Below are 15,277 nucleotides of genomic sequence, written 5' to 3'. Positions count from 1 at the left end.
AGTGTCTAAGACTTGTAGTGTGTTTACATACCTTTGTTTTTCAGGTTTTGTGAAGTGATCTAAACACTCAGGGGCTGTAAAAGTGGAACATTTTACCGGCTTGTGCAGTAGCTCCATAGAAGTCTGAGCATTAAACGCAATATTTCAGCAATGTTTTGCCTGCCAGGCTGTCAGAGAAACCACATGATTTCTAAACTATAAATATCATATAGTATTATAAAGAGGGGTCTGGTGGTATATCATATATTATTATTGTTATTACGCATCCAGGTACCCTGTATGTGCGTTCGTGTTTTTCCCCTCCTGCCGTTTCCCCAGGAGTCCCTTTCCTGATTGTGCTCGTTGGTGTTTCCCACCTGGCAGTCATGAGTGCATCGCCTGACTGCTGAGGTGGACCAATCAGTGGACACCCCTCCTAATTGCACCACCTGTTCCTTTTTCCATTACCCAATCGCATCACACATCCGTGGTTTAAAAACCCAGTCAGTTGGTCCTCCCAGAGACTTTCTTTACCCTAATGGACATAGACACTCTTGAGATACATACCCTTTTTGATATACATCACTTAGTTTAGCACACACATCTCACTTTGTCCTGTTTCATGTGAGTATGTATTGCTGTGGTGTTTTGTTTGGTGTTGTCTAGTCAATTGTTGGCTGTTTAGTCACTGTTGAACCTGAGTGTTTTGTTTGTCCCTGTGTTCCTGGGAAAGTTTTTTTTTTTTTTTAGCATATTGCCCTTGGGCACACACAACCCGTAGAACTGAGCGGACCACCCACTGTATTTTTGTATTGGTTAGTAGACAGCTAAGCGGTTCTTGAGGCAGGCAAGTTCAGTTTAGGGGTGTTTGTACTATATTATTTCATATCTTGGGTCCAGCTCAGCCCCTTTTCCCTAATCCCTTTACCGTGTGTTTATAATAAACGTTTTATGTTTAACGGTAGCTTTGGTTGTCTGTGTCGTTTGTTCTCATTATGCCTTTACACTACACCAGTATACATTCGTTTTATGTTACGGGTCTCTATACCATCCACCCTAGACTGCAAGAGCCATAGGGTTTGTAACAATTATACAGGAGGGTCAGGTGGTGTATCATAGTCATATACAGAGGGGCCAGGTGTTATATCATATAGTATTATACAGAGGGGCCAGGTGTTATATCATATAGTATTATACAGAGGGGCCATGTGGTATATCATATAGTATTATACAGAGGGGTCAGGTGGTATATCATATAGTATTATAAAGAAGGGTCAGGTGGTGTATCATATAGCATTAGAAAGAGGGATCTGGTGGTATATCATATAGAGGGATCTGGTGATATATCATATAGAGGGGTCAAGTGGTATATCATATAGTATTATACAGAGGGGTCAAGTGGTATATCATATAGTATTATACAGAGAGGTCAAGTGGTATATCATATAGTATTATACAGAGGGGTCAGGTGGTATATCATATAGTATTATAAAGAAGGGTCAGGTGGTGTATCAAATAGCATTAGAAAGAGGGATCTGGTGGTATATCATATAGAGGGATCTGGTGATATATCATATAGAGGGGTCAAGTGGTATATCATATAGTATTATACAGAGGGGTCAGGTGGTATATCATTGCCTGTTTGTATCCCACCTAAAAGCTTGAATAATGCTTCTCCTTTGACCTCATAAAATAACAGTTTTCACCCACATGACTGCCTCTGACTGGATGTTTTATGTCACACCACTCTCTGTATAATCCTAAGCTCGATTGTGTATAAAGCCCAGAAGGGTAGACATTTCTGACTTAGTATTCTTGTTTCAAGACACTTCTGCCAAAATCCACGGAAGATCTGGTGAAAAACGTTGACCAAAATGACATTTACTAGCTAAAAAGAAAGCTGTGAAGAAATCCCTGGATGATAGGCATTGGTTTAATTAACTTACTCTACCGACCTATCTCTCACAAAACCTTCCTCCAAGCTACATTGTTGTGTTGCTGTGGGACATGTGTGGACAAACACTCACTCGAGGCACAAGTCCGTTCTAGCATTATTATAACTTGGGTAAAACTTACAAAAGTGTTGTATGCTATTAGCTGGTTGTACGTTCAATTCAAAAGATGACAAATATTCTCACATGATTCGGCCCCTCCCCAAAATCCAACTTTGCATGGTTGGGGTTTCAGGCTCATATTTCACTGTGTGCAATTGCCTGGAAATGAGGTAACTGAGACAGTGGAATCTGTGAGCCTGGATCCCAAGCTAAATTATGTTTAGGTCACCCATTTACCAATCATTTTTATTATATAGCCCACTTTTTTAGACATTGGATGCTATATTGGACAGGACATTGTTGGAAAATAAGAGTTTTTGCTGAAAGAATTGTGGGTCAGATTCAAACCCATGTTGCAGTAAATGAGTGGCTAAAGACATCTGGACCACCTGAGGCCACCAATCGCCCATTCTTATGTTCAAACACTAACTGAATGCCATAATGACTACATAATAACTACATCAACCTCACTCACTTCAGGCCAGGGATGTCCAGTAAGTTGGTCAATCCAGTCCAGTTGATGTCCAGTTTCTGCCAGGCAGGGGAAAAGAGAAGAGGGGAAAACAGAGCCATTGTTAGGGTTCATGACATTCAGCACAAACAGAGAGACATAGGTATGTAAACAAATGGAGGGAAGAAAGAGAGAAATGGACAGACTGATGGAGGTGTGGAGAAAAGAGAGGTATGATGGCCTCCCAGCTACCCACTGGCCTGCGGATGAAGAACATGGTAACTGCACCCACGATGGGGACGTCTCCAATCAGAGGCTCCAGAATCACCCGCATCATCCCATGGAGCTGAAGAGGGATAGGCAGGAATAGAAATCTACATGAATATAAGGAATAGTGATACATATATGGCCAAACATATGTGGACACCCCTTCTAATTGTTGAGTTCAGGTGTTTCAGCCACACCCATTGCTCACTGGTGCATAAAATCCAGCACATAGCCATGAAATCTCCATAGACAAACATTGGCAGTACATTAAGTTGTACTGAAGAATTCCATTTAGGATGCCACCTTTGGCAGTCTGATGGACAAATCTGGGTGGGATGGATGCCAGGAGAATGCTACCTACCGGAATGCATAGTGCCTACTGTAAAGTTTAGTGGAGGAGGGATAATGGTCTGGGGCTGTGTTATGGACTAGGCCCCTTAGTTCCAGTAAAGGGACATCTTAATGCTTCCAACTTTGTGGCAAGTTTGGGGAAGGCCCTTTCCTGTTCCAGCATGACTGTATCCCTGTGCACAAAGCGGGGTCCATAAAGACATTTGACGTGGTGGGTTTGGAACTCGAGTGGCCTGCACAGAGCCCTGACCTCAACCCCATTGAACACCTTTGGGTTGAATTGGAACTGTGACTGCGAGTCAGGCCTTTTCGTCCAACATCAGTGCCTGACTTCACAAATGTTCTTTTGGGTGAGTGGGGACAAATTCCCACAGAGACACTCCAAAATCTTGTGTAATACCTTCCCAGAAGAGTGGCGGCTGTTAAAGCAGCAAAGAGGGGCCAACTCCATATTAATGCCCATGGTTTTGGAATGGGATGTCCAACAAGCTCATATAGGTGTGTGATGGCCATAGATACTTTTGGAAGTGCTGCCTGAGGGCCCGAGGATCACGGCCATCCGGTATTGGTTTTCGGCCTTGTCTCTTGTATTCAGATTTTTCAGAATTCTCTGAATCTTTTATTTGACATTATGTACTGTAGATTATGAGATCCCCAAACTCTTTGCAATTTTATCTTGAGAAACATTATTCTTAAATTGTTGCACTACTTGCCCGCCAGTCTTTCACAGAGTGGTGAACCCCTCCCCATTCTCCCTTGTGAAAGACCCTACCTCTCTGGAATGATCTTTTAATACCCAATCATGTTATTGACCTGTTGCCAATTAACCTAATTAGTTGTGAGATGTTCCACCAGGTTACACAATGTTTCTAGTCTGTTGTTGCCTCTGTCCCAATGTTTTTGCAACACGTTCAAATTCAAAGTGGGCATATATTTTTCAAGAAACAATAAAATGTCTCAGTTTCAACATTTGATATGTTGTTTTTGTACTATTTTCAATGGAATTTAGGGTTTAAATGATTTGCATTCTGTTTTTATTTACATTTTACGCAGCGTCCCAATTCTTTTGGAAACAAGGTTGTGTATATATGTGTATATATGTGTATATATATAAGAAATAAATAAAGTCTATAAAGGCTTTAGAAAACATGTTTATTGGTAATTTCTTGGTAACATACCTGTATTCCTTTGACTCCTGCTTTGCAGAAATACTTTTTCACCTCCACATTGATCTCAACATCTCCAACATAGCTGCAAGGTAAAAGAAACTAGATACTGTAAAACATTGGAGAATTGGGTCCTTGTATAATAGATATATACAATATTAAACACCAAAGGTCCCATGTAGGTCAGTTTGTAGAGCAAAGCATTTGAAACACTACTGTTGTGGGTTGGATTTCCATAGTGGGGAGTATTAAAATGCATACAGTCACTAATGTGAGACTCTTTTATCTTGGATAAGAGCGTTTGCTAAAATTATTTAAATGTCCTTATGAAAAGGGTTGAAGATCACCTGATGTACACATCCAACAGGACTTGTCCCTTCTCATTCTCTGTGTGTGCTTTCACACCAACAACCTTCATGGCCTACAACACACAAGCAACATAATGTACAGAAAACGATAAACATGAAAACGATATAAAACAAATAATGAGCATATCAGGAGAGTTAATACAAGTATAATGCAGTAAGAAGGGGAAAACACCATAAGGACTAAGCAAAGACAAGTCGGGAGCAGTCCACAGAAAAGGCATGATGTTTTTCTTAAGTCTTTCTCATGATTTTGTCATTGTTTTTGAGCACCCCTCCATTTTTTTGTTTGCTGAAGCGCATAGGCCCCCCTGAAATATTATGTAGTATTTTAATTGTCACTGTACAGTATCTGGAAGATGGGACCTGTAGCCATATCTGTGTAGAACTCACCTTGTCCCCAAAGTCCACCTTGGTGAAGGTGAGGGTTTGGAGGTGAGTGCTGGAGGAACGGATGGATGGAGCAATGGTCTCTACCAGCAGCTTTTCCAGGTACTGACCCACAAAAGGCCACACCTGTTGCAGGATCTGAGGTGGGATGGGGATAGGACCAAGGATGATATTAATTCTATAGTTCTGGAAGCCAATGCTACATAGCATTATTGCAATGACTAGAAACCTGCAGAAACCGCTAGTTTGTTAGGTATTCCTAAAGAAATTCAGTCATTGCATAAACGGTAGTTCACCCTGGTGCAAACTAAAGACATATATTTGCTGTCCCCTCAAAATAGCCATTAATGGCAACAAAAGTGAATACACCCCTGAGGGAAAATGTCCACATTGGGCCCAAAGTTTCAATATTTCGAGTTCACCACAGCTTCACAGGTTTCCACTGGAGTCCTCTTCCACTCCTCCATTACGACATCACAGAGCTGGTGGATGTTAGAGACCTTGTGCTCCTCCACCTTCCGTTTTGAGGATGCCCCACAGATGCTCAATAGAGACATGCTTGGCCAGTCCATCACCTTTACCTTCAGCTTCTTTAGCAAGGCTGTGGTCGTCTTGGAGGTGTGTTTGGGGTCGTTATCATGTTGGAATACTGCCCTGCAGCCCAGTCTCCGAAGGGAGGGGCTCATGCTCTGCTTCAGTATGTCACAGTACATGTTGGCATTCATGGTTCCCTCAATGAACTGTAGCTTCCCAGTGCCGGCTGCACTCATGCAGCCCCAGAGTATGACACTCCCACCACCATGCTTGACTGTAGGCAAGACACACTTGTCTTTGTACTCCTCACCTGGTTGCCACCACACACGCTTGACACCATCTGAACCAAATACGTTTATTTTGGTCTCATCAGACCACAGGACATGGTTCCAATAATCCATGTGCTTAGTCTGCTGGTCTCCATCAAACTGTTTGCAGGCTTTCTTGTGCATCATCTTTAGAAGAGGCTTCCTTCTGGGATGACAGCCATGCAGACCAATTTGATGCAGTGTGCGGCGTATGGTCTGAGCACTGACAGGCTGACCCCCCACCCTTTCAACCTCTGCAGCAATACTAGCAGTACTAATACGTCTATTTCCCAAAGACAACCTCTGGATATGACACTGAGCATGTGCACTCAACTTCTCTGGTCGACCATGGCAAGGCCTGTTCTGAGTGGAACCTGTCCTGTTAAACCGCGGTATGGTCTTGGCCACCGTGTCTTGGCAATCTTCTTATAGCCTAGGCCATCTCTATGTAAAGCAACAATCCTCTTTGCCATGACCTGCCATGTTGAACTTGCACTGACCAGTATGAGGCAGTGTGAGAGCGATAACACCATATTTAACAAACCTGCTCCCCATTCACACCTGAGACTTTCTAACACTAACAAGTCACATGACACCAGGGAGGGGAAATGGCTAATTGGAACCAATTTGGAAATTTTCACTTTGGGGTGTACTCACTTTTGTTGCCAGCAGTTTAGACATTAATGACTGTATGTTGCGTTATTTTGAGGGGACAGCAAATTGACACTCTTATACAAGCTGTACACTCACTACTTTACATTGTAACAAAGTGTCATTTCTTCAGGGTTGTCACATGAAAAGATATAATCAAATGTTTGCAAGAATGTGAGGGGTGTACTCACTTTTGTGAGATACTGTATATAGATACTGTATATTCAGGTGCTGGTCATAAAATGTGAATATCATCAAAAAGTTGATTTATTTCAGTAATTCCATTCAAAAAGTGAAACTTGTATAATGTATACATTCATTCCACACAAACTGATATATTTCAAGTGTTTATTTCTTTTAATTTTGATGATTATAACTGACAACTAATGAAAACCCCAAATTCAGTACCTCAGAAAATTTGAATATTGTGAAAAGGTTCAATATTGAAGACACCTGGTGCCACACTCTAATCAGCTAATTAACCCAAAACACCTGCAAAGGCCTTTAAATGGTCTCTCAGTTTAGTTCTGTAGGCAACACAATAATGGGGAAGACTGCTGACTTGACAGCTGTCCAAAAGAAGACCATTGACACCTTGCACAAGGAGGGCAAGACACAAAAGGTCATTGCTAAAGAGCCTGGTTGTTCACAGAGCTCTGTGTCCAAGCACATTAATAGAGAGGCGAAGGGAAGGAAAAGATGTGGTAGAAAAAAGTGTACAAGCAATAGGGATAACCGCACCCTGGAGAGGATTGTGAAACAAAACCCATTCAAAAATGTGGGGGAGATTCCACTGCAGCTGGAGTCAGTGTTTCAAGAACCACCACGCAAAGACGTATGCAAGACATGGGTTTCAGCTGTCACATTCCTTGTGTCATGCCACTCTTAAACAAGACACAGCGTCAGAAGCGTCTTGCCTGGGCTAAAGACAAAAAGGACTGGACTGCTGCTGAGTTATGTTCTCTGATGAAAGTACATTTTGCATTTCCTTTGGAAATCAAGGTCCCAGAGTCTGGAGGAAGAGAGGAGAGGCACAGAATCCACGTTGCTTGATGTCCGTTGCTTGAAGTTTCCACAGTCAGTGATGGTTTGGGGTGCCATGTCATCTGCTGGTGTTGGTCCACTGTGTTTTCTGAGGTCCAAGGTCAACGCTGCCGTCTGCCAGAAAGTTTTAGAGCACTTCATGCTTCCTGCTGCTGACCAACTTAATGGAGATGCAGATTTCATTTTCCAACAGGACTTGGCACCTGCACCCAGTGCCAAAGCTACCAGTACCTGGTTTAAGGACCATGGTATCCCGGTTCTTAATTGGCCAGCAAACTCGCCTGACCTTAACCCTGTAGAAAATCTATGGGGTATTGTGAAGAGGAAGATGCGATATGCCAGACCCAACAATGCAGAAGAGCTGAAGGCCACTATCAGAGCAACCTGGGCTATCATAACACATGAGCAGTGCCACAGACTGATGGACTCCATGCCACACCCATGGCTGCAGTAATTCAGGCAAAAGGAGCCCCAAATAAGTATTGAGTGCTGTACATGCTCATACTTTTCATGTTCATACTTTTCAGTTGGCCAACATTTCTAAAAATATTTTTTTTGTATTGGTCTTAAGTAATATTCAAATTTTCTGAGATACTGAATTTGGGATTTTCATTAGTTGTCAGTTATAATCATCACAATTAATAGAAACAAACATTTGAAATACAAACCTGATTCAAAAAAAGTTGGGACACTGTACAATTGTGAATAAAAACAGAATGCAATGATGTGGAAGTTTCAAATTTCAATATTTTATTCAGAATACAACATAGATGACATATCAAATGTCTAAACTGAGAAAATGTATCACTTTAAGGGAAAAATACGTTGATTTTAAATTTCATGGCATCAACACAGGCCATGTTTACCACTGTGTGGCATCCCCTCTTTTTACAACAGACTGCAAAGGTCTGGGGACTGAGGAGACAAGTTGCTCGAGTTTTTGAATAGGAATGTTGTCCCATTCTTGTCTAATACAGGCTTCTAGTTGCTCAACTGTCTTAGGTCTTCTTTTTCGCACCTTCCTCTTTATAATGCGCCAAATGTTTTCTATGGGTGAAAGATCTGGACTGCAGGCTGGCCATTTCAGTACCCGGATCCTTCTTCTATGCAGCCATGACATTGTAATTGATGCAGTATGTGGTCTGGCATTGTCTTGTTGGAAAATTCAAGGTCTTCCCTGAAAGAGACAACGTCTGGATGGGAGCATATGTTGTTCTAGAACTTGGATATAACTGTCAGCATTGATGTTGCCTTTCCAGGTGTGTAGGCTGCCCAAGCCACACACATTCATGCAACCCCATACCATCAGAGATGCAGACTTCTGAACTGAGCGCTGATAACAACATGGGTTGTCCTTGTCCTCTGTAGTCCGGATGACATGGCGTCCCAGTTTTCCAAAATTAACTTCAAATTTTAATTTGTCTGACCACAGAACACTTTTCCACTTTGCCACAGTCCATTTTAAATGATCCTTGGCCCAGAGAAAACGCCTGCGCTTCTGGATCCTGTTTAGATACGGCTTCTTTTTTGACCTATATTGTTTTAGCCGGGAATGACGGATGGCACGGTGGATTGTGTTCACCGACAATGTTTTCTGGAAGTATTCCTGAGCCCATTTTGTGATTTCATTCCTGAATCTGATGCAGTGCCGTCTGAGGGCCCAAAGATCACGGGCATCCAGTATGGTTTTCCGGCCTTGACCCTTACACACAGAGATTGTTCCAGATTATCTGAATCTTTGGATGATATTATGCACTGTAGATGATGATAACTTCAAACTCTTTGCAATTTTTCTCTGAGAAACTCCTTTCTGATATTGCTCCACTATTTTTCCTTAACTCTCTCTTTACGAATTCTGACCCACGCATTGACTGTACAAAAAAAAAAAAAAAAAAGTCTGCCTTCACAGTTGACATTTTCGTTACTATAGAAACCCTTTGAATATTTGAAGATTTCTAGGGGATCATGTTTTCTCTAAAGACAGGACAAGACCGTGAGCAACAGTAGAGAAAAACCACAGCTATGTTCACTCTAGTAATTATAGAGAGCGAGAGATAAACAAGACTAACAGCAAGGGGGTTATGGGTGATGGTGCAAATGAAGTCTGCTGATGCACCCGTAGGGAAAACCCAACTCCAATGTCTGCTTTGTCTAAGAGGCAGCGCTCAGGCCTTGTTTTTACACAGTAACAAACATCATAAATTCAGTCTTGGTTGAGGAGGTCTATTATTAGAGAGTCCGACAGAGAGGAAGAGAGAGAGAGTATGGGGGAAGGGAAATATGTTGCAGTTTGATTGGATTTTAGACGTTTAGCTTGGCCCTCCTTCCTGTGAGTCAGGCTGAACTAATATGGAAAGGCTGACAGAGTGGCCTGGCTCTGGGCCTGCTTTGCTCCCTACTGAAGGAGACGAGAAACAGCTTCGGCCAGACACAGTGGCGAGGCTACAGGAGTGGGCGTCCCCACAGAAATAAAAGGGTGTAGCAGCAGCGCTATTCTGTCAGCTAGCATGCCCCACCAACCGCCCACCAACACAACAACTGACTCACAAAGACAGGTACTGTGTGTTTAGTTGGAGAAAGATGAATTACAGTCAACTACATCCTCCCTAAAGGACAGGCATTGGTATACGCCTGCGTGGAGAGGATGACAAAAGACAACTGATCCAGGGCGGATATGATGTAGTACCTTATTCAGCCATTCTACCTTCTCCACATCTGGGAAGTTGACCTGCAAGGAATCAGAATGTAAATCAACCAGAGAACAGATTGATGAGGAATACCTGTCTTATACCCTGTATGCTATCTAAGGGTTATTTGACTAGGATTGTCCAGTGTTTTGGTCTGTGTAAATGCCCCAATGGGAAATGTCAACATCAGTGTGATAGGAAATGGGTGAGGAAAGCACACCAATGTCTAAATGCTTGACGTTCCTTCACATCACGTGTAAAAGAAAACCACACTTAAACCCCAGGCTGATAATATACACCCATATAGACTCAGTGCTCAATGTTATGTTGAGGCCACAACTGTAGTTAGGATAGCTTTTTCCTCCCCCTTATCTATTTCTCTGAAATACTATGCATTCTTTCTGACTCAGTCTCTCCTTTTGCCCCTTAGTCCCTCGAGAGATATCACAAATTGCCTAATATAGAAGCAGCTGAGGATGGCGGTGAACCATACATAGGAACAGAGAAAGAAATTGTGGACAGAAGAGAAAGAGAGCATTAAAATATCACCCCTCAGTCAGTGCATCTCAAATCCCCTTAAACATCTATACCAAGGTTTCCATGTGTATTCAGAGTATTATCTTACAGGGACCTTCGGATATGGGAGGATACATGCTGCTTCCTGCAAAGGAGAAGATGGCGTTGGCTACTGTAGCTCGGCCAGATAGCCTAAAATATATTGGGGCAGTTAAAGCCAGAGATTTTTTGGAAGGTATAAGTTATAACTGTATAAAGATAAAGTTATACGCATTTATGTTTTCTATTGTTCTTCTTTTTGTCCAGCTAAATAGGTAGGTCTATATAGCCTTACCACGCATGAGTATAGCTTTTGTGGGATAGTGAAAATATTTCGGAAAATATTTTCTGATTAGCACTGTTCGTTAGGCATGTGACTGGGTCATAAAATCCAGATTAATTGTACTGCAGTTTAGCTGCATTGTACTCCAGATGCTGCACTCCCTGGCTGCATTTTCTTAGGCGTTAAGTTGGAGGACCTTATGCATTGATGCAGTGACTGACAGTTATCACAGTTCTCTTACCCAAGCAGGGAGATCCTTTTTACTTTTGAATATTTTCATGGATATATGTTGTTCGTTTTCATAGTGGTGAATAGCGGACCGCAGACGAGCCTCTTTTGCCTCGCGTGAGTGTTTCCATCCTGTGTAGACCATGAGCCCGAATACTAAAATACTAGTGCTAACCCGGTAGTACCCTGCCAGGTAGACGGGCAACAAAGCTCCTAAGCATTTGCCAAATGTCCAAAGAACTGATACAGCGTTTAGACCCTGTGGGTTGTTGGTTTCCATTTCTCCGCTATTCGGTGCATTCTTTTCGGAATAGATCGACCCAGGTGCGTCCTTGTTGGAATCTTCCTTTCCGGAGTCCGTCCCTTGCATCGTGGCGTGTTTATCCAAGTTCTAACACAAAGTAGGCCTAGCTTAGCTAATGTAACTTGAGCAATAATCCCTTTTCAACAGTGTATGCAGTCGAATATTGCCTTTAAAACCACATCGCGAGCTTTTCACTATTCACCCATTCACATTTAGTTATATACGAGTTAGAAAATGTGGCATAAACATTTACGCCAAGCCGTTGACTAAAAAACGCACGACACTGAGTCTGTTCTATCTAACAGTATACAGAACAGTAAGCAGAACAGAAACACGCCCTTTGAGAGAAAATAAGCGCATCGATTTTAGTCTATTCCTTCCTGTGCGTGCCAGCCTAACCATGCCACATGGGTCGATAGTTGGCAAGACTCGCAGTTTAATCTACAAAAATGGCTATGCAAACTTGCCCCCCCCCCAGTCATCGGTTATGTTTGAGATCTACAGGAACAGCTGTGTGTGTGTGTGGGGGGGGGGGGGGGGGGGGGGGTTCGCGAACATAATGTTTTGGCAACATTTCAGAGATGTACCACCCTTAAAAAAAGTTGCCGTTTGGAACCAGCTTTATTGCTACCACTATAGACCTGAGATACTACAAATATCCTTTGTTTCATCAACATTTCATATTTTCTTAATCATCCACTTGTTTAGATATAAAACGTTTTCTTTTTGTGAAGTAGTAATGTTCAATATCCTGCGGAACCATTTAAAAGACAGAATTTTTAACAACGTCGAGTTCCGTTTCCTTCCCCGAACTGACCCAAACAGAGTGGAATTGTATTAACTAGTTCAGGGTGGTTTAGCGTGGGGAAATTGATGGAAGGACCAGCGAAGAAGTCTAATTAGCGAAAAGCTCAAGTTTTTTTTTTTTCAGAATAGTTTTTATTTAAAACATTAACTTAAGCATTAATTCTGCTAATAGTATAGTACAATCTTACATATGACCCATTAAGTTTTTTATGTAGGGGGCAAGATGTGCACTAATGCACCCCCATACCATCACGGATGTTGGCTTTTGAACTGTGCACTAATAACAAGCCGGATGGTCCTTTTCCTTTTTAGCCTGGAGGACGCGGAGTCCATGATTCCCAAAAATAATTTCACATTTTGATTTGTCAAACCACAGGACAGCTTTCCACTTCACCTTAGTCCATCTTAAATGAGCTTGGGCCCAGAGAACACAATGGCATTTTTGGATCTTGTTTACATAAGATTTCATATTTGCATGGTAGAGTTTTCATTTGTATTTGTGGATACAACAATGTACTGTGGTCACAGACAATGGTTTTCGGGAAGTGTGGCAAATCTCTAATTTCCATCAAAATATTATTATAATAAATAATATAATGAACCATAAATAATGACTATAATATATAACTAATGTATATTATTAAAGGATCATTGCATTGTTTTGTAGTTCAACATTTTGTAAGGGCATACTTGAAATGGCAAATTGACCCACACCCAGATCGATAATTTGGAATAAAAGCATCTCCTCATACACACAGCAGAAATACGCTCCAGTTTTTTCATTATTCTGCAGAGTGGGCATTCTCATCCTGCTTGCTCCTACAGAATCAATATGGCCTCATTAGTATCCACTGCTGATGCAGAACCATTTCAATGGCTCACCTAGCCAAATGGATTTTAACTGTCATCAGCCAAAACAAGGAACACCATAAATACAGCTGTGTATTTTTCACACTGTTTACATACATTGAACAAAAATAAACACACAACATTTAAAGTGTTTGGACCATGTTTCGTGAGCTAAAATTAAAGATCACGTTAAGGTTTATAGCTGTACAAAAAGCTTATTCTTCTAAAATGTTGTACCCAAATGTGTTTACATCCATGTAAGTGAACATTTCTCCTTTGCAGTAATAATCCATCCACCTGACAAGTGTTGCATGTCAAGCTGATTAAACAGCATGATCATTACACAGACGTGGGGACAATAAAAGACCACCCTACATTACAGTAACATTTTTACTGACGGGATCGTCAGAGACCAGCTACCCAGACAGCTGAAATTGGGTTCAAACAACTGAATACCCATTTCAAAAAATCAGCATCCCTGTGGTCTTCACCAGGGTCTTGACCTGACTGCAATTTGGCGTCATAAACAACTTCAGTGGGCAAATGCCTACCTTCCATTGCCACTGACACGCTCTTCACAAATCAATCCTCGTTTTCAAATGTATCGGCGTTACGTCAATCCCACAGACTAGCAAATGGCTGACTATTTGAATGCTGTGAAGTGGGTGAGGGGTTTGCCAAGGTTCCTGGGTGGCAATGTGTTTATGGTATGGGCAATTATAAGCTATGGAAAAACCAACACATTTTAATTTATCATTAGTACTTTGAAGGCACAAAGATACTGTGGAAGAGCCTGAGGCCTATAAAAAAAAATTATGTTTGAAATTCTTGAACATTTTGATATTTTTGTTGAGTGTGTATCACCAAATCAAGATGAACATAAAGCAGTATCATTCTGGAGTACCTTAAAGTCAAATATACACAACATTTTGTCAATAAACCATCTTTGTCAACCTCGCATTTTAGACCGGATGAGCAGTATGTTATTTCAAGGCCGTAGCCATGGAGTCAACATTGGGAGGGACGAAAACTGCCAGGGGGTCTACGGGTCCTCCCCTGAAAAAGGATTCTTAACCAGTCTGATAGCGCCGAGTTGATGTTGTTCCTAAGACACCATAATTAATGGTGCTCCAGGACCATCATTGCAACTGACCTGTAGTTAGTTGGTTACCCCAGTCCAAAGACAGAATATTCCCCTACCCCCCACCCTTTGACCTAACCCTAACCTCAGAGACACCTGTGCCTAAACCTAACCTCAGTTGTGCCAACATTAATTATGATGTTGTAGGAACAATACCAACCGGGCAATATCAAATGAGTCATCGATATTTGCTCCTTTTAACGCTCACTCCCATGTCACCTGCTCTCCCTGCCCTGTCGGCATCCTCATGCTCTCTCTTTACTCTGAACGCACCTGCGTGAACATTAAATACATATTATCAGTGAACAAGTGGTGTTTCTTGCCATGAAGTTCTGGAATGGATTACTAACCATTTCTGATCTAAATGGCAATAATTATTATATCAAGAAACATAGACTCATCTCTTGTGATACTGCATAGTTGTATCATCTGTCTGGCACTCATTTTCTCACTGCTCTCAACTTTTCTGAGGTTTCCCAAAAAACTGAGGAATGTCACTGCCACCCTTCCTCTTGCTCATAATGACACTCACTGTGAATGAAACCTGGCTGTAATCAATCTGCTTGCACTTTAATCAAACAACCATTAATAATGCTATTTATCACAAGCAAGTACAGCTATGTATACAGTATACTAAACGATTATGCAATAAATTAAAGCTACTACTGTCTACATGAATTACACATGCAGGGCAACATAAATGACTGACACTTTACTCAGACTTCACTTGGGCTTTCTGACAAAAATAACGTAATTAAAGTTGAATACACACCAAAATTGTCGGTCGCAGGGTCAATGTCTGGCTAATTAACTTTCCAGGTAACTTAGCTATGAGAGCTAACATTAGTGATGGTTGATTACCA

General features: G+C 41.6%; 1 protein-coding gene across 2 annotated transcripts in view; it reads right to left on the bottom strand.

The window, feature by feature from the left end:
- esyt1b (extended synaptotagmin-like protein 1b) overlaps nt 1–12,071 on the bottom strand; it is a 34,710-nt gene extending 22,639 nt beyond the window's left edge. The window contains exons 1-7 of one of the 2 annotated variants that reach the window (XM_010881268.5): nt 11,327–12,071; nt 10,247–10,288; nt 5,027–5,161; nt 4,616–4,689; nt 4,281–4,353; nt 2,741–2,830; nt 2,509–2,564 (exon numbers count right to left, since the gene is read on the bottom strand). In XM_010881268.5, the coding sequence (XP_010879570.5) occupies nt 2,509–2,564; nt 2,741–2,830; nt 4,281–4,353; nt 4,616–4,689; nt 5,027–5,161; nt 10,247–10,288; nt 11,327–11,683 (827 nt within the window). In that variant the 5' untranslated portion in view covers nt 11,684–12,071. Of the gene's footprint in view, nt 1–31; nt 206–2,508; nt 2,565–2,740; nt 2,831–4,280; nt 4,354–4,615; nt 4,690–5,026; nt 5,162–10,246; nt 10,289–11,326 lie in introns of those variants that run through there. The other variant, XM_029113983.2, reaches the window with a different exon arrangement.
- Between the last annotated feature and the right edge of the window lie 3,206 nt (nt 12,072–15,277).

Source organism: Esox lucius, chromosome 17, assembly GCF_011004845.1.
Source record: "Esox lucius isolate fEsoLuc1 chromosome 17, fEsoLuc1.pri, whole genome shotgun sequence".
NCBI classification, from domain to species: Eukaryota; Metazoa; Chordata; class Actinopteri; order Esociformes; family Esocidae; genus Esox; species Esox lucius.
The sequence above is the reverse complement of the archived record's forward strand: the minus strand, read 5'-3'. Positions and strand labels throughout refer to the sequence as shown.